Below are 23,645 nucleotides of genomic sequence, written 5' to 3' on the forward strand. Positions count from 1 at the left end.
ATAAGAGAGTAGATCTTAAAAGTCCTCATCACAAGAAAAATAATTTCTGTAACTACGTATGGTGATGGACTTACTGTGGTGATCATTTCACAACATATACAATAATGAAACATTACATTGTACACCTGAAACTAATATAATATTGTATGTCAATTATACTTCAAAAAAGAATTCTCGAAATCATGGAGAAACAAGCCTGCTCCAAAAGATGAGCTTCAGAAAAACCGTGGCCCTTCTAAGACTGACCCTGCTTGAGGCCCAGTAAATGAAATGGATTTCTTTCTACTCTGAGTAGCAAACTCCTTAAAAGAAAATGGCTGAAGGAAAAAAAAAGAAGAAGAAAAAGAACTATTTGGCAAGTCTTCTGCAGACTTGGTCACAGCTTCACAGTAGAAATGTGAAGTAAAGAAGTTTATCATAAGGGATTCTGAGCAACTGGATATAGGTTTCCCAAAAGACTATGGGGGCCACGTCCATGAAACCACAATTACGAATCATACACACATTCCCTAGGAACTAGGCCCAGTCATTTTTAGGAAAAGATTCTTTGTTTGTTTTGTCTTATTTTGTGTTGTTGCCACTAGAATATAAACTCCAAAAGAGAAGCACTTTGTCTGATTTCTTTACCATTATATCCCCAGAGCCTAGAATAACAGTACCGAGCAAAATGGATATATTTGTTGAATCAATGAATGAATGAAGAATGTCCTATAACCAATAGGATACCATTTAATAGAACCTCAAAAGAGAAACAGAAAGAAGCCTCCCAAAACCCAAGCAAAACACTACACGTCAATGCCACCTAAGTTCTGTCCCCTACTCCCAAGTACAGGCTGAAGAGAATGCTGGAAACATTGCGGGGGGTGGGGGTGGGGGGCGGGGTCGTCCTTCCTAACAAGGAGCTTGCAGTCCAGCAACTCTATCTGCATATATGTTCTCTTGCAGAGAGCAGTGGTAAAGCAGTGGTAAAGTTAAGTGGGGACAACCTTGGCCATAGTTCTAGAATTCACCATGATCCTACATGGGTTGTTACCATTAAACATTAATTTCTCAATTGTTTAACTTACTCTCTAAATGCTATGTTGCCCTATATGGTAGCCACAGCCACATATAACTACTTAAAAATTAATTAAAATTAAACTGAAAATCCAGTGCTCAATACCATATGTTGCTAGTGGCTATCATATTGTACCAGAGATACAGAATATTTTTCCATGCTCACAGAGAAGTCTGTTTGAAAGCACTGCCCTAGAACCTTCCTACTCAAAATGTGGCCAGGGGACAGCAGCATAGGTATCACCCAGGAGTCTGTTCAAAATGCAGACTCAAGTACCATCTCAGACCTTCCTAATCAGAATCTGTATTTCTAAAAAGAACCCCAGGTAATCTGTATACACTTTAAAATATGGTAGTACTTCTCCAGAGAACTACAACAATATCTAGAAGTTGTTCTGACTACATTTAAATGGTTAATTTTTATTCTGAAAGATAATCTTAAGAGTTCCTACCTCCTAACTGAAAGGTCCAAGTGTTCAATCAAGTAAACAAGAGGTAAAGAAAACATGCAGCCTCTCCTTCCAATCAAGAGAAAGCCTTGTGCATTCTGGTCTGGGTTTGCCATCCAGCTGGTCCAGGATCCTTTCAGCAGAGGAAGAGAACCACCTCGACTGTGATGGGACCTGTCTTTAGTTTACAGCTCACAGTGAATTTCTCCCACAGTGAATGGTCAATGACTCTACCTTTAGGCAAAAGACCATAAAGTCCTAAAAAAAAACCCTACAAATGTAAAACTGAGCATTAGTAAATGCCTGTACATTAACATCTGTACATAGCCTTAAAGAAATTACATTGTAGCTTAAAAGAAAGAAGCTGAGGGAAAGGTAAGGTTTTTCTGGTTTTAAAAACTGGGAGATTTTCCCAGACTTTCAAGGTTCATGTCACTGGATATATCACTTGTAAAATAAAAATGCATAGGCAAATTCACTCTCGTGTGGCACTTTCAAGACAGCACTATTTTTAATAAGTACAGTTGAGCACATTTTCAATCCTTTACAAATCATGGCTAACCCAGCCACTAGAAGTCAGTTTCTCTCCTTCCCTTGTAGGTTGTTCATAAATGCAGTAATGCCCTTGGTGCTCTCTGTTCCCTAATGAATATCAGCTACCAAACATATTAAAACGTATATAATCAGTTAGTGTGATAAAAGAACTATAAATTCTTAAGTTATTTCAACACTGGAAAACTTACAGAAACAACCTTAAAGACACACTGCCCCCGACCTGTCAGGAAGGAATTCAATCCCATGGACAGATGGGTGCCTAATTGTCCCCTTTAGTCTGAAATTTCATAAATCAATAAAAAAAAATTGAAGACAAAGGTCCAATTTACAAAGCAACATAAAAAGTAAGCCTTGCAGAGTAAAAAATCTCAAATACATTTTATCTATAAGTAATCATAATCCTTAACTGTGAATAACAATGATCAATGTTTCTAACAATCAATAAACCCCTCCAGTATCACAGTGATGCATGCATGGTTTCGATTTGTAGTGCAGTAGAAAAAGTTTTATTTAAAAAAAGGAAACAAACAGGAGAATAATCCATTTTTACTAAGCAATAGAAAATACATTTAGTATGATAAAGGTGATATAAAATGAGTATGAGTAATGATAATTTGCTAAATGAGTAATCTAAGTACATTATACTTTGTTACACACTCTTAATAAAAGTCCCACTTTGGAGACGGCTACAGTATGTAGTTGAGGATGCTGGCTATTACCTGGTCACTAATAACTCTCTAAAAGCACAGATATTTAAGGTATTTATATGTTACAAAACCCAGGAAAAGGTCTGCCGACCACTACACAAGCTATTAGCATGTGCACACGAGACACTTCTCTTAATTGGACACTCTTTCCCCAAGTGATTAATAGTTACAGCTGTGCTCATCACAAACTAAATTTCACATACTAATGATTCAGAACCCAATTTTTCTCCTTCAATTCTAGTCCCTGGGGAAATGAGACTAGCTTTCCATTCCAGTCAACTGCAGAGGAGCTCTGTGGGCTAGGAGCAGCAGCACACAACACACGGTAGGTAAGACAAGTGCGCTAAGGAGCAGCCCAGTGACCCTAACCCAGGCCTCTGCCAGCGTGCAGAGACCTGGCACTCATCACGGAGGAGAAATTCTAAGCTGCAAGAGCTGAATTTAGATCTATCTTTAAAATCATTGTTTTTAAAAGCTGGTTTCCTTTTCTCAATCAGTAGGATTCTCCACTTTGACCTATCATCCACTCTCATTTGTTTCTTCTTATATCCACACTTTGTGCTTCTCCTTCCAGTCTTAGCGCTTCTGATCATCATTGCTCCTCTGATTTCATCCATTCTATCCTTTTTCTACTTCTTCCTGTTAGGAATCCACACTTTTAAAAACCCAATTTTATGTTCTAATTTTTTCCAGCTTTATTGAGATGTAATCCATATATAACATTGTGTAGGTTCAGGGTATACAACGTGTTGATTTGATAAACTTAGAGATTGAAAAATGATCACCACTATAGCTTGAGCTAACACCTCTGCCACATCACACAATTACTTCCTTTTTTGTGGTGAAAACATTTAAGATCTACTCTCTTAGCAGCTTCAAAGTACATCATACAATATTATTAACTATAATCACGATGCTTTACATCAGAGCCCCAGAACTTATTCATCTTGTAACTGTAAGTTTGTACCCTTGACCAGCATCTCCCCATTTTCCCCACCCTGACAGCCCCTGGTCACCACCACTTTACTCTCTGAAAACCCAATTTTTAAATTTCTCTGATCTTCACTGATTTTTTTTGTTTTCTCTTTATTTTTAAAAGCAAAAGTTTAAGCTTTTAAAGAACTCCACAGTCTTGTTTATAGCAGGCTCTCTTCTGCTAAAGTTAACACAGATGTGGTGGTATTAATATAAGTTCTTATTTAAGATATTTTATTAAATATTTTAATATTTTAAAATTGAAATATTAAAGAAATTTAATACTTAAGTTGAAATTCAAAATACTATACAATTCTTTTTCTTAAAAATCACAAATGCCAAGCGGCTGGAGTGCCTAGCAGTGATGATCCACTACAGCTGTGGACTTCCCTAAACCGCTGTGTGCCAAGACAGGTGTCAAGTGCAGTGGAAAACAACAGCTTCACTCAGCCTCCAGCCTGTCACAAGCCTCAGCTGATCCATATTTGCATTCAGTAGTTTTCATGCTCAATAAGAGACCCACAGTTTTGGTAAGGATTCAGGCTGCAAATTGACATGAGCAATAATTCCAAGCGTCTCTGAAAATGCAAATTTCACCGAAGTCAAGTTCCCTGGTGAGAGAGAAATAAATCTTGAACTACTCTAAAAGTGACACTTTCCACAGATAAGAAAAACACACCCCCATGTGTAAACTGAGGAAAAATAAACCTCCAGCAGAGGCCACCTCAGCCTCAAGGACAGTGCTCAAGGAGCGGCTGTGGTGCTGCCTGGGGCTAGCCACGCTCTCCTCCAGAGACTCCGGCAGAGCAGGGGGAAAGCAGTCTGAGCTCTTTAAGAGAAACTCCTCCCCATTCCCATCCAGTGCCACAACATGATGGCTTTCTAAAACTACAGGGGTAGCTGGTTTCCTCTTTCTTTCTATATAATACATCAGAAACAGGGAGAAACAGGATGATAGAATTCTGTGTTCCCAGGAAAGCCGTTTGAACAACAACAAAAAACAATGAAAGGAAATAAAATTACAGGTAAGAATAATATTCTGTTTTCTATTTAAAAATAAAAATTTTGAAAAATCCAATGTCAGATGCTAAAATAAACCTTCCACGTTAAAGCCAGGGGAGGTTCTGGGCAACAGCACTCGGAGGGCAGGTGGTGTCTTTCTGGCGGCTGGGGAATTAAAGAACGGCTGGTGTGGACACCCCGGTTAAATGCAGTATGTGCTTCTCTAGTCAGGATTCAGCAAAACCTCATCCAGCCCCAGCAGTCTCCTACTGGGATGGTCAAAAGACAAGACTAGTAAGCAAAAGCAGTCAATAATACAGACGGATCATTTTACAGCAGCATTTTACAAAAGATAGATATACAAAATATATTTGCCTGCATAGACCTACAAATAGAGGTTACTCACAGAGATTACTGTAGCTCCAGCAGTTACCCATTGATCATAGAAAATGCCCAGTTCATCAGCTTAACGCTTGAGAAAAGTTAGCTAGAAAAGAAGCTGGCTAATTCAAAATCTGCCGTTCTAGTAACTGGAAGCAAATGAGTTTCAGATTTCCTGGCAGCCCCTGTGGCCCTGCAATGCACAGGGTGATGTCCATGGAAGCGCTCTGAGCACCAGGAGCCCGGCTGAGCGAGCTGCCGCCTCTCCCTGTGTCACAAAGGCACAGCAGCCTGCCCTCACGCTCCCGTCTGCCTCTGCGCTCTCCACCTTGGTAGCTTACCGAAAACAACCACCGTAGGGCCTTTCTATATTTGTGAAAACTACTTCCAAGGAGATAATGGAGATGACGGGAGTGAGCTTTAATGTAACCATTTCCCCAGTGCAGCAGCAGGAACCCCAGCAAAGCCTCGGAGAGGACTGTACCACCCCGGGTGACATCACAGGTGGGGCTGTCATCTCAGAATTATGCAGCATTTTCTCTGATGCAAGAAGGACACGCGTGAAAGGAGATGGATGGGCTCCCTTTTAAAGGGTTTAATTCTTGTGTTATTTAACCAGAAAAGGCAAAAGCAAATGTAATGTTGAACAACTGCCGTGGGAGGATCTCAATCCTGCTTTCCCAGTCCTCATCTCACGGCTAAATGATGCTGCCAACTAAAGTCATTTTACTGACGACTGCATTACCATTCCTGCAATTAAATTCTTATTTAATGGGTAGCTGATATTACTTGGAAAATGTGACATGAAAAAATTCGAAGACATTAACATTTAGTTTTAAATATGATGACATAAACTTTTACATCACCAATGGTACCTCAGATGTATGCAATACCTTTCTACACAATCTCAATAAAAATACTAAATGAAAAACTAATGGTTTTGTAGATGAGAAAAGTGAAGTGAAAAATAGCACGAGATGAAGAGCATAGTGTAATATTGGTCCTTAGTAACAGAGGTTAATACAAACATTGAAAATATCTCATCTTCTATAACCTTAATTTTCCAACTAGTATAAAAAGCAAAGGCCAATACAAAGCAATTGATGATTATTTTTATTCACTCCGTATGCATTTACTGAGTACCTAATAGGTGTGAGATAATGTGCTGAGTTTAATTTGGAGTATACATTTCTCATAAATAATATAGCCAGAATAGAAAATATTTATAAAATGCTTACTATGTGCCAGGCACCACACTAAGCAGCTTTATTGTATTAACTTATCTATTCCTACCAGCAGCCCTGTGGGATAGCTACCATAATTAACCCATTTTACAGATAAAACTACTGAAACACAAGAAGTATCTGACTTGTATGAGTTCACATGGCTAAAACCGGCACAGGTAGGATTCAATTACAGGCACTAAGGTTCAAAGTCCACCCTCTCAGTCCATAAAGCTACACTGACTCCTGGGGGCTTCCTTGTCAAGTAAAACAATTCCAAAGGAAGAATATAATTTTCAGAATTTGGAACCACAGCAAGTCAAAAATAGCAAGAAGATTCACCCAAATATAAGAGGATAAAGGCAGAGAGTACACCTAGAGAAAGCATACGAAGATAGTGAAAATGACACCCAGGAGAGGAATTTCAGTGTTGACTGCTCCAGTGACCTTGGGCCAATGGCTTTAAATCTTTCGGCTTTAGTTTCCTTACTTCTGAGCTATAGATTTTTAAGTTATAAAAGCACGGTTAAAGCGCACAATCTAGACTTGTAGTCTGGGTTCCATCACTTTCCAATTATGTCCCTCAAGCAAGATTTAACCTCTGAGGGGCTCAATTTTCTCATCCAAAAAAAATGAGGAAAACAATGAGGTTGTTCTGAGAATTAAATTAACTATTCATATAAATATATAAAGCACTCATACTAGCAACTAGTATATAATAAAAGCTCAAGATTATTATTATTGTTACTATAATCATCATTACTTTTAGCATTATTACTGCATTTTTAAACTACAACTGCCAGCTTCCTCCCTTTTCAAAAACTTCTCCAAGAAGAGCTGCAATTTTTCCAGAGTTGGTAGGAAAAGCAGAAAGGACAACCTTTGCTGGTGTCATACAAACATTAACCAACCCATGAATCACCAACTCTCTGTGAGATATAAGCTGAAGTTGTTGGGTGTGCTTTCCAAGAAAGCTCCTTACAAGGGGAAAAAACTCAAATACATGAATGAGGGTGCTGAATAAAGTTACTGAGATTATGAAAAGGCTACATAACTAAGATGATCCCCTTAAATGCATCTACCAGTGACTGTGAGGAAATGAAACTGTCTCAACCACACAACTGTCTCATTTCCAAATGTCTAGCGTTTCACATTAGGCTTTAATTAACAATATCTTTGACAGACATCCTAAAACTCACCATTTTAAAAAGTAAAGCTTGAAGATAAATTTGTTACATATTCTCTAGTCTCTCATGTACACTATCTCTAAAAAATATACATGTGGAAACAGCACCTGAGTCTACGACTGGGTTGGCAGTGACATCCTGAAGTCTTTGACTGTCTGGTTTTGTTTTGTTTCTGAAATGTAACCTAATAAAGCTGCCATTATCCTTGAAAGACAGATAATATCAATAATATTCAGATGAGAGAACCATTAAAGAATTTACCAACCAATATTCTGTTTATATCTCCTCTGTAAAAGATAATTTATTTTTCTAGAAATATCACTGACATACTGTACCAATCAAAAAAGCTAGATTTATAAAATACACTTTTTCATTAAAATTTAAGATCTTCTAAACAAAAGTATACAACAGCCAACTGCAACCAATGATTTTTAATGAAGAAAGTATGAAATTTAAATTATAAAGTATTTTGAGTGTTAACATAAAGTTTGTATTGACTGTATCTTCTTATTTTCTGTGTTGACGCTCTGGCATTTGGGGCCTTGATCTTGGAGAGTCAGCCCCTCCCAGGGCTAGCTATTTCCTGAAGAGAGCAAAGGACTCCCCTGGGAGTACACTTCTGATGCACCAATCAACCAATCCAGAGCCACACCCCATGCATCTCCTTCCTCAACCTCTCCCACCTAAGCCAATATTCCCCGGCTCTACATCACCCAAGGGCCTGGCATGGGACAACTAGGAACTACCCCTAGACTTTAACCCTTGAAATTATTCAAACTATATAATCCTAAGCTTACGCAGGTATCTACCCTGCCTTACCCATTCCTTCCAGCAAAAACCCCATTAAAGGCTGGGCTGTGCTCTTCCCCACCCCCTTCTATCCCCATGTGGCCCTGCAGGTGTTTCTAGAGATCTGTGAGTACACTTCTTTCTTCATGACAATTATTCCCATGTCTGTGTGACTTACCATACCTGATTAAAACAAATCCTAAATACAAATCTTGTAAGAAAGTTTTAAGAGAAATGAATAATTAATTATTCTTGAATAACAAAATTTAAAATCAGTAATGTATTTCTAGACTTTATTGTCACTAGCACTGACAAGCTGTAGGTAATAAATTGCTATTTGATATAACGTGTTACTTCTCAAAAATTTCCAACAAAGTAATACAAACAGGCAAGCAAACTACTGTTATCCAATTTAGTATAAAATTTTAGAATTAAAAATATTTTACAAATAAAGACTTTATAATGCCAATTTTGTCACAACATATGATATTTTATTATTTGCCTTTATTACTTACTAAATCCATGAGGAGACAAGATTATCAGAAGAACTGGTAACAATAGTTCCTTATTTGAAATAACTTCGTTTTATTGAGCAAATTTCAACAAATAAGAAGCCAGTTTTCCAGGCTTCCCTGGTGGCGCGGTGATTGGGGGTCCGCCTGCCGATGCAGGGGACGTGGGTTCGTGCCCCGGTCTGGGAGGATCCCACATGCCACGGAGCGGCTGGGCCCGTGAGCCATGGCCGCTGAGCCTGAGTGTCTGGAGCCTGTGCTCCGCAACGGGAGAGGCCACAACAGTGAGAGGCCCGCGTACCGCAAAAAAAAAAAAAAGAAGAAGCCAGTTTTCCTATCTCAAGTTATTTATTTTTTAATTCTGGTTCTTAGATGTTAACAAATATACGCAGTGCCAATTTCAGGATTATAAAAATTTAGTTTTTACATATTAGTCTACTGTCTCTATTATAAGGTACATCTGAATGTTTAAGATTAACATAGAAAACAGAATCCAGGAAGACATAACATGAAAATAAATCCAAGTGAGCAGAGAGGACAGGTGTGCACACCAAGACTAGAAATAATGACAGTTATGCCAGAGCTTTATACTCTGAACATTGTTTTAAAAAAATAACAAAAATTCACTTGTAACTTATAAGAAATATATACACAGCCCTACTAGTAAGCTTGTAGGGAAACATACCTTACAAAAAGTGTGTATGTCTGAAACCTCCTGTTCAGTAAAGATATAATTTAAAATCACCTACAAACTCTCCAACTCTCCCAGGACTGCTTGGCAGGACGACCACAGTCAGTGGACCTGAGGGTCTGCATTGGTGAGGAGAGGGTGAGCCGTCTCAGAGTGCAGAACCACTGCGCCTTCTCTGCGCTACAGACTGTGTGGGGAGGCGGCGGGGGTGGAGGGTGGAGACCTGGAGGAGGAGAGACTGGGCAAGATGCTATTTACCTATAAAGCTACCCTGTCACCCTCCAAGTCACTCCCCACTGTGTTCCTGCTCCCCCACCAGCTGTGATGACAAGGAAAGAGCAGGAAACAGAACTGCAGCAGGTCTTGTTGTCAGTCCCTATTTACCCAGTGCTTACTACACAGCAGACACCCAATTAACTGTTTCATTTAACCCTTAAAATCTCCTAAGAAGTAAAGACCAGGTATACCTGAATATAAGGCAACCCAATGGACAAAAAGTCGTTGGCTACACTTTAAGGATGTACATTAAATAATCAAATAGCTTCTCATAATATTTTATGTTAATTGTGTACATATATAAAATAACATACTACATAAAACAATAAAAATACTTGCTCTGACTTACATTTCTGGGAATTATCAGAGTCAAGCTTTTCACATGCAATTGTCGTTAGAATCTTTGCTACCACCACAGTCTCATTTTCAGTTATATTACATCTTAGGTTCTGCTTTAAGTTGAGATACAGCAATTTTTAAAGCTGTGTGATGCTGTAGCTGGAAATTCTATCCTAATGCACAGAATCCATTCAGTGCTACACTCACTGTCTGACCTTTAAAAGTCACCTTTAAAAGCCAGTTTACAGTGACATCCAACACCTACAACTCCAGGATCATTTCTTCAGGTATAATTAATAAATGTGTGTTAAATTTGTTTCCTCCTCTTTGTTTAAACCTGTTTTAGTGATCTCTGTAAGCATCCCAACTAGAATTATCTGTAGTTATTTCAAGCTAATACGTATTCTCCAAAAGTTCTTTGTTATTCAAAAACAATCAAACATCCCTAATTCAGAAATGGTAAAAACTTGAATATAAAGCCACTCCTCCTTTTCTGATAATTTGGGGGTGTAGAGGATTTTTTTTTTAATTTTTTAAAATTTTACTGAAGCATAGTTGATTTACAATGCTGTGTTTAATTTCTGCTGTACAGCAAAGTGACTCAGTTATATGTATATGTATTCTTTTTCACATTCTTTTCCTTTATGGTTTAACACAGGCCACTGAATATAGTTCCCTGTGCTATACAGTAGGACCTTGTTGTTTATCCACCCTATTAGCAGTTTTTATCTGCTAATCCCAAACTCCCAGTCCCTCCCTCCCCCACTCCCCTCCCCCTTGGCAACCACAAGTCTGTTCTCTACATCTGTCTGTTTTTGTTTCGTAGATATGTTCATTTGTGTCATTTTTTAGATTTCACATACAAGTAATATCATATGGTATTTGTCTTTCTCTTTCTGACTTACTTCACTTAGTATGATAGTCTCTAGGTCCATCCATGCTGCTGCAAATGGCATTATTTCATTCTTTCTTATGGCTGAGTAATATTCCATTCCATATGTACCACATCTTCTTTATCCACTCATCTGTCGATGGACATTTAGGTTGTTTCCATGTCTTAGCTATTGTAAATAGTGCTGCTATGAACATAGGAGTGCATGTATCTTTACAAATTATAGTTTTTTCTGGGTATATGCCCAGAAGTGGGATTGCTGGATCTACGGTAGCTCTGCTTTTAGTTTTCTGAGGAACCTCCATACTATTTTCCAGAGTGGCTGCACCAATTTACACTCCCACCAAACAGTGTAAGAGGGTTCTCAGGGTATGGAGAATATTAACTCCTTTTTTACAGATAAGAGCATAGAGAGAGTTTAAGCCACCTGGCCAACATACAATTAGAAGATAAGAAGGGCAAGAAACATCCCTCAGATCAAATTAAAAAAAAAAAAAAGAAGGAAAGGAATTTAGTTGGCAGCCCAAATGTGAGTCTAAGAAGAGCAGAAGGAAACAAAGCTTCTACTTCACACTGGGCTGTACTTCATTCCTGTCTTTTATTCTACCACAGTTTGGGAATTTAAACATTTTTCCCTTGTTGCGCATATTAACTTATTTACAATAATACTTATGTTATTTTCTATTATATATAAACCATGTAAACATCATTTATAATGAACATACAACGTGCCATTTAGTAATATAATTCAGTTACTGTTGACTACTCTGGTTATTCCCAATATTATCTTAGGTAGATTCTTATATTTACAACTGGCTAATTAATATTATTCAGAATGTAATCAAACTATAAGCCCCACTGACTCAAAGGAAACCTCCACGAAGTAAATGATTTGTATCTGTTTTGTTCACTGCTGTACCCCCGTATCACTGAGATACCCAGGAAGCACAGATGTCAAACTGCAAAGTCAGGTTAAGATGGCATAAAACTCAGGTTGCATGTAACAGGCAAGGAGAATTTCTATGGTCAGTCAGGAAACTGCCATCCTCATGTATGGGGCCTGGGATGGAATCAGAACCCAAGGGTGCAAGAATAGCACTGGAGGAGAAAGAATGCTCCAGAGTCTTGGGCTAAAGGGGACACCATACGCAAAGGTAAAACTTGAAAGCCAATTCTAGGAGGAACTGAATCTTCCCCAAAGTAGAAAAGTCAATAATTATCCAAACGACATTGAAGTGGGCAACTGAAGTAGCCAGAGGGCCCTAGGATCTGTACTCATCAAGCCGATTTCTGGCTAGCCTTTAGTTAAATTAGGATTATAATTCTCTCTCCTATAAACTCCTTTATTTATTTGCCATTTCTTTTTATTTTCTTTCTTTCAGTAAGAGATTCTGTTCATAAACTCTCACCTTGTATCAGCTATGTTACAATAAAATGTAACATCCCACCCCTTGGCAGGGAAGCAGGACCACATGGACTCTAGATCCAGCCCTAAGAGCAGAGCGCAGTCCAGTCAGTCAAGGGATGGAAGGGTAGGAATTTCTTCTACAATCCCCCTCCTCCACTGGCTCGTGTGACAATATGCTACCCTAGTCGTTGTTCTATCGCTTCTGCCATTCTGCTATTTCCCCGGCTTCTGGCATTTCTTCTGCCCTTAAATTATAGGTTGTCCCAAAAATTGATTAGTTCTCAGCTCACTGCTCTTCTCACTTTGTATTCTTCACCTTCTAAAATGGAAGAGCTTGGAAGAAACATCTATCACCCAACAGACAAACTGGTATTGTGGCAAAAGTATTCTAAATGAGTTAATACACATAAAATACTTAAAACAGTGCCCAGCACTTAGGGAACAGTCAGTAAGATCTAGCTGATGTCACTACTATTACTACTGGGGATCGGCCTTTGTTCCATTACTTACCATGTGATTGGAACAAGTAATTTTGCCTTCCTGAGCCTCAGCTTTCATCTATTACTTTAAAAATTCTCACTAAAAGTCAACTTATCCAGCCTTTTGTACTCACTAAAATAAAAATTTGCAATTAATTTTCAACATAATTTGAACAATTAATTACAAGATGTTTACCTCACAGGGCTGTTGTAAGATTAAACTGAGAAGGTTGCCTGAAAAGTTAACTGAAAACTACAAAATTGTATTTGAAAGGAAGGCTCTGCCCTGATCATTCCAGGTTCCCAGATCTGACATCTGCCCTGAGCTTCAGTCCACCTCACACTTCCATTGACTGGAAGTGCTCGTCAGACGGAGACTACTATACAGGAAAAGGGAAAGATGTCAAGAATTTAGTTAATTCGGAAGAAAATGTAATTGGCCAGACCAGACCTCTGAGGCAAGGGTCTAGATTTGGACCGGGATGACAGAACAAGGAGAAAAAACAAAGTAACTCTAGACCAGTTTGTATCCTTTAATTACAAGCCTCAAGAAAGCCAAACAGAAAATAAATCTTACCAAGTTAAAGGTGTCAAGGCTACATTCCGATCTGTGTTGGCAAAAGAACCACCCAACTTATGATAATGACAACATAATAAGAAAAAAATACAAAGTAAACCACAGCCAGAAGCAGCTCACATACAGTCTAATTAGCTCACCTCTGGTGGAGGTCTCAGGAGTCTAGAAGGGATGTGTGTCTCAGGCTAAGAGTAGAAGGGAAGATTGTGAGTTTTGTCTGAAGAACTAACTTGAGCCAACATGCTCAAGAGAGCCTCTGGGAGCTGCCCCGTGCTTCTCCCACAGATAGTGATCAAGTCGCTGGCATTTACAAGCCATGTGCTACACATCCACATTATTTCACCATGCAACCCACCGCCATCACTCTTGGAAGGCACTACCAGGAAGAAGAAAAACTGGACTAAGGAAACAGATTCCCTCTTTCCTGGGATCCTGTAGGGGGAGTTCTGAGCAATTAAGGGCAGCCTACTCTCTGAATTGTGCCTACCATTCCCGGAAAGTTGGGTCTGGCCAGAGAAGCAGAAAAAGCAAAGAGTCAATAACTTCTAACTACCTGACAGATGTATCGTCACACTCAACATGCCAAAACCATAGTGATGAACTTCCCTATAAAACTAGCTCCTATTTCAGATGCACCACTAACCCCTCCGGTCACTTCAGTGACATACTTTAGATCCTCATATATTCCCTCGTATCTCCCCATATCGTCTCCAAGACTATTATTATTTTCTTAGAGTCTCACACATCTATCCCTCCATTTACATTCTTCTTATTACTATCTCTTCCTACAGTGGATACCATCTCTTCTCTAGCGTGCTTCAGGAATTAACTACTGGTCCTAAACAGCCTACCCACCTCAACACGAATTCATACCCTCCAATGCACTCTAGGCAACTTCACTAGATTAATCTTCCTAATACACTTTTCCGGTGGCATTGTTGTTACTACTGTCTACTACATACCTTTCCTTCCCCCAAACAAAACAAAACAGAAATTTTAAATGGATCCCCAATGCAACTAAATTAAAGCTGTAATTCTTTAACTCAGGAGTCAGCAGACTTTTTCTGTAAAGGACCAAAGAGTAAATATTTTAAGCTTCATGGGCCATAAAGTCATGATGCAAACACTCAACTCTGCCACTGTAGAAAAAGTCGTCAGAGACGATGATAAATTAACCCATGGCTGTGTCCCAATAAAACGTCATCTACAAAGACAAGAAATGAGTACAAGGGCCATAGTTTGCCAACTCCTGCTTAACCCTGTTACTCAAGACCCTTAGCAATCTGGCCACTAACTACTCTCACCTTATTCCCATACTGCCATCTTGATGGCTCTGTATATTAGGTTTTTCTTTTCAAATATAACACATACCAAATAAATTAAGAATGTTATAAGAAAAGTACTAGTTTTACAAATTAAAATACTGAGAACAGAGTGGTTAAGCAGCTTCCAGCCAGGACTAGAAGCCAGGGAAAGAGCCACTACCCACTGCTGCCTCTCCATTGGTCAACTCAGTGTCCCCTTAAGGGGCAAAATCGCCTGTGGACCTTGCTTCAACCAGTTATTCCCTCCTCCCCAAACTCTGTCTTACCCATCTTTCAAGTCCCCGCTCAAATCCCCCTTCTCACTGAAGTCCTGCATGCTTGACCCAACTCACAGTGACCGTTCCCTCCTTTCTACTCTTAAAACATGTATTGCCTGCACTTTTCTTTGGGTCCTTATATACTCATGATTTCATACTGGCTTCCCAACCTACTTCTTATGTTACATTTTCTATAGACTAGACAAGTATCATAGTGTTCAGAAGTTAAAAGATATTCATTAATTCTTTACTAGGATGATGATGTTAACTTACAAGGTAATCCATGGATATATGAACCTAAAATAATTTTCATCACACCCCATATTTATAAAGATTATGTCAAGTGGTCTCTGTACAGTAAATATGTCAATTTAATGGGGAAAGAAACTAAAAGTGTAAATTAATCCCTTTGACCTTTCTGGTATGGGGTACATCTTGCAAAAACAATTATGACAATATATCAATAGATTCACTAATTCAAGTACTTAAAAGAGCTTACTTTATGGTAAACACCTCATTAATGTAGTTGATTTAGGGTAATAGTTGAATCTGTAGGACTAGGAAAATATAATCCTCAGAGAAGTGGTTCTTAACTTTTTTGGCATCATGGACCTCTTTGAGAAAGCTATGGATCCTCTCCCAATAAAAACATCCAGATAGGGGCTTCCCTGATGGCACAGTGATTTAGAATCCGCCTGCCAATGCAGGGGACACGGGTTCAATCACTGGCCCGGGAACACCCCACATGCCGCGGAGCAACTAAGCCCGTGTGCCACAACTACTGAAGCCCGCATGCCTAGAGCCCGTGCTCTGCATCAAGAGAAGCCACAGGAATGAGAAGCCAGTGCACTGCAACGAAGAGTAGCCCCCGCTCGCCACAACTAGAGAAAGCCCGCGTGCAGCAGCAAGGACCCAACACAGCCAAAAAAAAAAAAAATCCAGATAAATATTCATACAAACTTTGCATTAAATGTCTGGGGGCTCACAGACGCTCTGAAGTTAAGAAACCCTCTCAGAGGGTCTCATGTTAAGCACTCACAGCCCTCACTCACCTAAGAAATTTTCCTTTTAATTCAAGTTATTCACATAAATTTCAATGCACCAAAAGGATCTGGCAGCAATTTTTTTTATTTTTACATTTTTATAGAGAAAACTCACACCCAAATTAGAAGATGTCAAAGATCATAAACAGCAGAAATGGGGAAATTTATGGTTAAGAGCAAATGGGTGGGAGGGGAGAGGGGAAATATCAGCAATGACAGAGATTTCAATTTCACTTCACTGCCTGCAAGGAAAACTTGGTGGCCTGGACACACGTCCACGCTGGAGGAGCATCAGCCCGGGCTCCTAGGGTAGCACACGTCACCATAAGACCTCGCACAGCAGAAGTGGCAATTTCACATCCTAAAACACTCATGCTAAGAAAATCAGCATGAGCAACTAATTATAAAATGTCCTTTAAAACTCAAATTCGGGGGACTTCCCTGGTGGCACAGTGGTTAAGAATCTGCCTGTCAATGCAGGGGACACGGGTTCAATCCCTGGTCCGGGAAGATCCCACATGCCGCGGAACAACTAAGCCCGTGTGCCACAGGTACTGAGCCTGCACTCTAGGGCCCACGAGCCACAACTACTGAGCCCACGCACCACAACTGCTGAGGCCCACACGCCTAGAGCCTGTGCTCAGCAACAAGAGAAGCTACTCCAATGAGAAGTCCGTGCACCGCAACAAAGAGTAGCCCCCGCTCGCCGCAACTAGAGAAAGCCCATGCACAGCAACAAAGACCCAACACAGCCATAAATAAATAATTTTTTTAAATAAATAAAACTCAAATTCGGAAATAAAAATGAGTTCCTAAAATAAATACCAGTGGAGTAACACACACACACACACTGTGAATGCAACAGCACATAAGTGACAAACACAATAATATTAATGATACATACATAGCTGCTGAATTCTAATTCCCTTTCATTTAATCTTTTTATTTAAAACAAATTTGTTAAATGTATTGCTAAACAGGATTTAATTTTTATGTCTTTTGTGCTGAGCATATGACAATGAAAGCAAGATGTCACAAAAATCTAAATTTTAAGATTGAAAATAAAATGGTTAAAATCAAACTGTCTGTAGAAGTAACCCACTCTGATAGGTAAATTTATGAATATGGAATTTCAAAAACAGCCAAATTCCAATCAAGGTAACCAGGTATAGTCTCAGTCACATTTAGTGAAAGAAAAACCTGTAAATACATTTGAGCCTTTCAGAATGACTGGTTCAATAACAGAGGCAGACTCTAAGGTACAGCGGGGACCCCCCCAAAGAAAGGGTCATCAATCAAACTGATAGGGATTAAATAAAGCTTCTCAAGACATACACTTCCAATGGCAACTTGCTGAACTGATTTAAGGTCTTCCACGATCACATCTTAATCCATTTCTCTACCTAAGCCAGTTTTCTGCCGTCCTCCACAACATCACTCTCATCTCCTCCTAGAACAGAACATCCTGCCTATTCTTTCCATATATTCAAATACTACCTACCCTGCCAGGCACAGAACAAACGAACATCCCTCCTAGAAGCCTCTGAGTGTGCCTTCATACCCTGCTGTGCTCTCCCTCTACTGTACCTAATATGATGACCACACACCCCTGACCTCCCAGGCTGCTCCTGATCTCAATAGTCTGTCTCCTGATAAGAACATATGTCTATCTCCATGCAGGATCATTAGCATGGAATCAGTCATCTGTTCATGAGACTTATACTAATTATCTGGCACTCAATCACACATCATCATCTATTTAATGGCTCCTAGTGTGAATGTTATCTTGCCTATAAGTTCATAAGTTTCTCATAAGCAGTGATTAGCAGAATTGGCTACATAGCAAATACTCATTAACTATCTGTAGAAATTAATTAAATGTATTAAACAAGAAAAACTTATTTCCTGCCCCTTCTCTTCTCCCCCACTATACCTAGATATGAGAACCAAACCTATACAAATCTCAGTTCCCAAAAAATTCTGGGGAGCCTCCCACCACAAAAAAAAAAAAAAAGAATCTCTAATCATTTTTCCTTTAACCAGAAAATTAAAACAGGTTCTTAATATTCTTTCTTTCATTCTATTCATTTTGATCAGCATTCCCCATGCAGTTACTCCAAGGACAGCTAAGGGGCCCAATTTAAGATATTTAACAATCTGTCATTGGAAGGGCGAGCTCTCTAAATTGCTTTTCCGGGTACAGCTGGATAGTGCACTAAGTGGTCCCTACTCATTTGCTAGACTCCCTTTTAACCAACAGAAACATTTTTTTAAAATAGTTTGCAATGTTCCTGGTGTACTGAAATAAAAGTTAAGATTTGACCCTGTCCTCAATGATACCACTGTTTGTATCAGTGAAGTAAGGCTGACTGAATACTTCAATATGAACAGCATGAGCACAACAAGGAACAGAAACTTTCAGGAAGGCAGAGACAACGTAGCTATGGATGAAAGAGTGCTGGGTCTTGCTCACTGTTATTTGGCATGTTGCCAAGAAATCTTCTCTAATTCTACAATGTTGAATGCAAACAGAAATTTATGTTTCAGTGTTTTATGTATTTTTTACTTCTGTCATCTTCCTCACATAATTTCCCTCTGCTCGGATGTGGGAAGTGCGTTGTTGAAAGTTTCACTGCAAAGTAAAGGGGCAGCTGGGTGCTCTGATTACAGTGGGTAAAGAATTTAAATGCTTCAGTATTCTGAGATTTGGAGGACTGCCCATCTAGAGCCTGCTTTCCTCCTAATTTAATGGCCCTGTCCTCAGCACCCTAATGCTGTCAAGTGAAAGGAGCAGGTACTAAATAATCCGGTGCCTCAGGCCACACCTGCTTTCCCTGCCAAAGGAAAAATAACAAGGAGCTGTTGTGCTGATCAACATCCCTCAAGAAAGAATGAGCTGGATAAGACCTGGGAAATCATATTGACCAACAGTTTAATTTTTTTTTTTAAGCAGAGAAATTGTGCCTTCAAATGATGTCTGACATAGAAGCCCAATATGTACAACAGATAAGAGGGGGAGCCTTTAGTTGACTGGAGTGGGGCATGGATTCATACCACCATCTCCTCATTCCCCAACCCTCAGGTAGACACAAAGACCTTGGTTTAAAGATTTTTTTAAAAAGTGGAGCTAGGAAAGTCAATTACTCACTATCATACTACCAATTAATGACAAAGTCAGAATTACAGCCCACTTTCACCTGAAGTTAGTAGGCTGGCAATTGGGGTACAGTGGCATCTCACTCTGATTCTTTGTGATACTGTAGGATGTGGTGGGAAGACTTGGGCTCTGAAGTCACACTCGAGTGGACATGCCAGTTCCACAACTTACTTGCTGTGTAACCTGAGGTTAAATTATTTAAGCCTTACTGGGGACCTAGCATCAGAGGACTCCTCTGAGGTCTAAAGAATAGCTAACATAAAAATTTCCTAGCAGAGTATCTGTTACGTAGTAAGTGTGTGTGTATACATATATAAAACAAACAGAGAACTCAGGATTGAACCAAAAAATTAATAAAAATATCCCACTCACTTTGTCAGCCATAATTTAACACAGGACAAACAAATACAACAACTAAAAAACTATCAGTTAAGAAACAGCCAATTTAGGACCTTCCACATTAGTCTTTCAATTATTACAGTAGTAGTGACTTCTTCAGAAGTTTCTGCAAAATTTACGTATAAGAAAAACAGAACACTCCAGACTAGCTTTCATATGTGTGTGTGTGTATATATATATATACATATATACATATATATATATATATATATATATATTTTTTTTTTTTGCAGTACACGGGCCTCTCAGTGCTGTGGCCTCTCCCATTGCGGAGCACAGGATCTGGACGCACAGGCTCAGCAGCCATGGATCATATATTATTTTAATGCATCTTATATTCAAGCATTATAATTATCAGAGGCATACCAAAATGTCCATCTGAGAGTATGGGTGGTTAACATTTCTATTTCAACCACATGAATGTTTTTGCATGAAAATTCCAAATCTTTAATTTCATAACATCATAATGAGATTAAAGCATCACATATTTAAGGCATATTTGTACACCACTGGAATTTTTATAAACCTTCAGATTAGATTAAGCAGAAAGAACAAAAGTATATTAATTGACCTCCAAAACAAATGTAAAAGAAATCTGTAGCAGGAAAAGGAAACAGCACTTGACAATTTGAGAACTGCTACTAAAAAAGTGTCACGACTTCCGGGAAGATGGTGGAAGAGTAAGACGCGGAGATCACCTTCCTCCCCACAGATACACCAGAAATACATCTACACGTGGAACAACTACTACAGAATACCTAGTGAACGCTGGCAGAAGACCTCAGACCTCCCAAAAGTCAAGAAACCCCCCACGTACCTGGGTAGGGCAAAAGAAAAAAGAATAAACATGGGTAGGGCAAAAGAATAAACAGAGACAAAAGGATAGGGACGGGACCTGCACCAATGGGAGGGAGGTGTGAAGGAGGAAAAATGTCCACAGACTAGGAAGCCCCTTCGTGGGCGGAGACTGCGGATGGCGGAGTGGGGGACATACGGAGCCGCGGAGGAGAGCACAGCAACAGGGGTGTGGAGGACAAGGCGGAGAGATTCCCGCACAAAGGATCCGTGCTGACCGGCACTCACCAGCCCGAGAGGCTTGTCTGCTCACCCGCCGCCGAAGCGGGCGGGGCTGGGAGCTGAGGCTCGGGCTTCGGTCGGAGCGCAGGGAGAGGACTGGGGTTGGCAGCGTGAACACAGCCTGAAGGGCGTTAGTGCGCCACGGCTGGCCAGGAGGGAGTCCGGGGAAAAGTCTGGACCTGCCGAAGAGGCAAGAGACTTTTTCTTCCCTCTTTATTACCTGGTGCCCGAGGAGAGGGGATTAAGAACGATGCTTAAAGGAGCTCCAGAGACGGGCGCGAGCCGCGGCTAAAAGCGCGGACCCCAGAGACAGACATGAGACGCTAAGGCTGCTGCTGCCGCCACCAAGAAGCCTGTGTGCAAGCACAGGTCACTCTCCACACCCCCCTTCCGGGGAACCTGTGCAGCCTGCCACTACCAGGGTCCCGTGATCCAGGGACAACTCCCCCGGGAGAACACACGGCGCGACTCAGGCTGGTGCAACATCACGCCGGCCTCTGCCGCCACAGCCTCGCCCTGCACTCCATGACCCTCCCTACCCCCGGCCTGAGTGAGCCACAGCCTCCGAATCAGCGGCTCCTTTAACCCCATCCTGTCTGAGCAAAGAACAGACGCCCCAGCAACCTACACGCACAGGCGGGGCCAAATCCAAAGCTGAGCCCCTGTGAGCTGTGCGAACAAAGAAGAGAAAGGGAAATCTCTCCCAGCAGTCTCAGAAGCAGCGGATTAAAGCTCCACAATCAACTTGATGTACCCTGCATCTGTGGAATACATGAATAGACAACGAATCATCTCAAATTAAGGAGGTGGACTTTGAGAACAAGATTTATTATTTTTTCCACTTTTCCTTTTTTTGTGAGTGTGTATGTGTATGCTTCTGTGTGAGATTTTGTCTGTATAGCTTTGCTTCCACCATTTGTTCCAGGGTTCTGTCTGTTTTTGTTTTGTTTTTTTTAACTTTTTTCTTAATTTTTATTTTAATAACTTTATTTTATTTTACTTTATCTTTGTTCTTTCTTTCCTTCCTTCCCTCCTTTAGACAATGAATCATCCCAAATTGAGGAAGTGGACTTTGAGAGCAAGATTTATGATTTTTTTCCCCTTTTCCTCTTTTTGAGTATGTGTATGCTTCTGTGTGAGATTTTGTCTCTATAGTCTTGCTTCCACCATTTGTTCCACGGTTCTATCCATCCTTTTTTTTTGTTTTTTGGTTTTCCTCTTAATAATTATGTTTTTTATTTTAATAACTTTATTATATTTTATCTTTATTTTATTTTACTTTATCGTCTTTTTTTCCTTCCTTCCCTCCTCCCTTCCTCCCTCCCTCCCTCCTTTCCTTCTTTCTTTCTTTCTTTCTTTCTTTCTTTTCTTCTTCTACTAATTCTTTCTTTCTACTTTTTCTCCCTTTTCTTCTGAGCCATGTGGATGAAAGGCTCTTGGTGCTGCAGCCAGGAGTTAGTGCTGTGCCTCTGAGGTGGGAGAGCCAACTTCAGGACACTGGTCCACAAGAGACCTCCCAGCTCCACACAGTATCAAATGGCGAAAATCTCCCAGAGATCTCCATCTCAACACCAGCACCCAGCTGCATTAGCGACCAGCAAGCTACACTGCTGGACATCCTATGCCAAACAACTAGCAAGACAGGAACACAACCCCACCCATTAGCAGAGAGGCTGCCTAAAATCATAATAACTCGACAGACACCCCAAAACACACCACCAGACGTGGACCTGCCCACCAGAAAGACAAGATTCAGCCTCATCCACCAGAACACAGGCACTAGTACCCTCCACCAGGAAGCCTACACAACCCACTGAACCAACCTTAGCCACTGGGGACAGACACCAAAAACAACGGGAACTACAAACCTGCAGCCTGCAAAAAGGAGACCCCAAACACAGTAAGATAAGCAAAATGAGAACACAGAAAAACACACAGCAGATGAAGGAGCAAGATAAAAACCCACCAGACCTAACAAATGAAGAGGAAATAGGCAGTCTACCTGAAAAAGAATTCAGAATAATGATAGTAAAGATGATCCAAAATCTTGGAAATAGAATAGACAAAATGCAAGAAACATTTAACAAGGACCTAGAGGAACTAAAGATGAAACAAACAATGATGAACAACACAATAAATGAAATGAAAAATACTCTAGATGGGATCAATAGCAGAATAACTAAGGCAGAAGAACGGATAAGTGACCTGGAAGATAAAATAGTGGAAATAACTACTGCAGAGCAGAATAAAGAAAAAAGAATGAAAAGAACTGAGGACAGTCTCAGAGACCTCTGGGACAACATTAAACGCACCAACATTCGAATTATAGGGGTTCCAGAAGAAGAAGAGAAAAAGAAATGGACTGAGAAAATATTTGAAGAGATTATAGTTGAAAACTTCCCTGATATGGGAAAGGAAATAGTTAATCAAGTCCAGGAAGCACAGAGAGTCCCATACAGGATAAATCCAAGGAGAAATATGCCAAGACACATATTAATCAAACTGTCAAAAATTAAATACAAAGAAAACATATTAAAAGCAGCAAGGGAAAAACAACAAATAACACACAAGGGAATCCCCATAAGGTTAACAGCTGATCTTTCAGCAGAAACTCTGCAAGCCAGAAGGGAGTGGCAGGACATATTGAAAGTGATGAAGGAGAAAAACCTGCAACCAAGATTACTCTACCCAGCAAGGATCTCATTCAGATTTGATGGAGAAATTAAAACCTTTACAGACAAGCAAAAGCTGAGAGAGTTCAGCACCACCAAACCAGCTCTAAAACAACTGCTAAAGGAACTTCTCTAGGCAAGAAACACAAGAGAAGGAAAAGACCTACAATAATTATCGATATGTATGTTCCTATTCCCATTTTTTTAACAAATTGAG

The 23,645-nt window shown here is 40.0% G+C and overlaps 1 protein-coding gene across 9 annotated transcripts in view; it reads right to left on the bottom strand.

Moving 5' to 3' along the window:
- PSD3 (pleckstrin and Sec7 domain containing 3) overlaps positions 1-23,645 on the bottom strand; it is a 570,605-nt gene that overhangs the window by 389,041 nt on the left and 157,919 nt on the right. Inside the window, exon 1 of one of the 9 annotated variants that reach the window (XM_060001193.1) lies at positions 5,151-5,665. The exons of the other annotated variants lie outside the window; for them this stretch is intronic. Coding sequence (XP_059857176.1) covers positions 5,151-5,181 — 31 coding nt within the window. The 5' untranslated portion in view covers positions 5,182-5,665. Of the gene's footprint in view, positions 1-5,150; positions 5,666-23,645 lie in introns of those variants that run through there. 9 annotated transcript variants of the gene reach the window in all.

This window comes from Delphinus delphis, chromosome 21, assembly GCF_949987515.2.
Source record: "Delphinus delphis chromosome 21, mDelDel1.2, whole genome shotgun sequence".
NCBI classification, from domain to species: domain Eukaryota; kingdom Metazoa; phylum Chordata; class Mammalia; order Artiodactyla; family Delphinidae; genus Delphinus; species Delphinus delphis.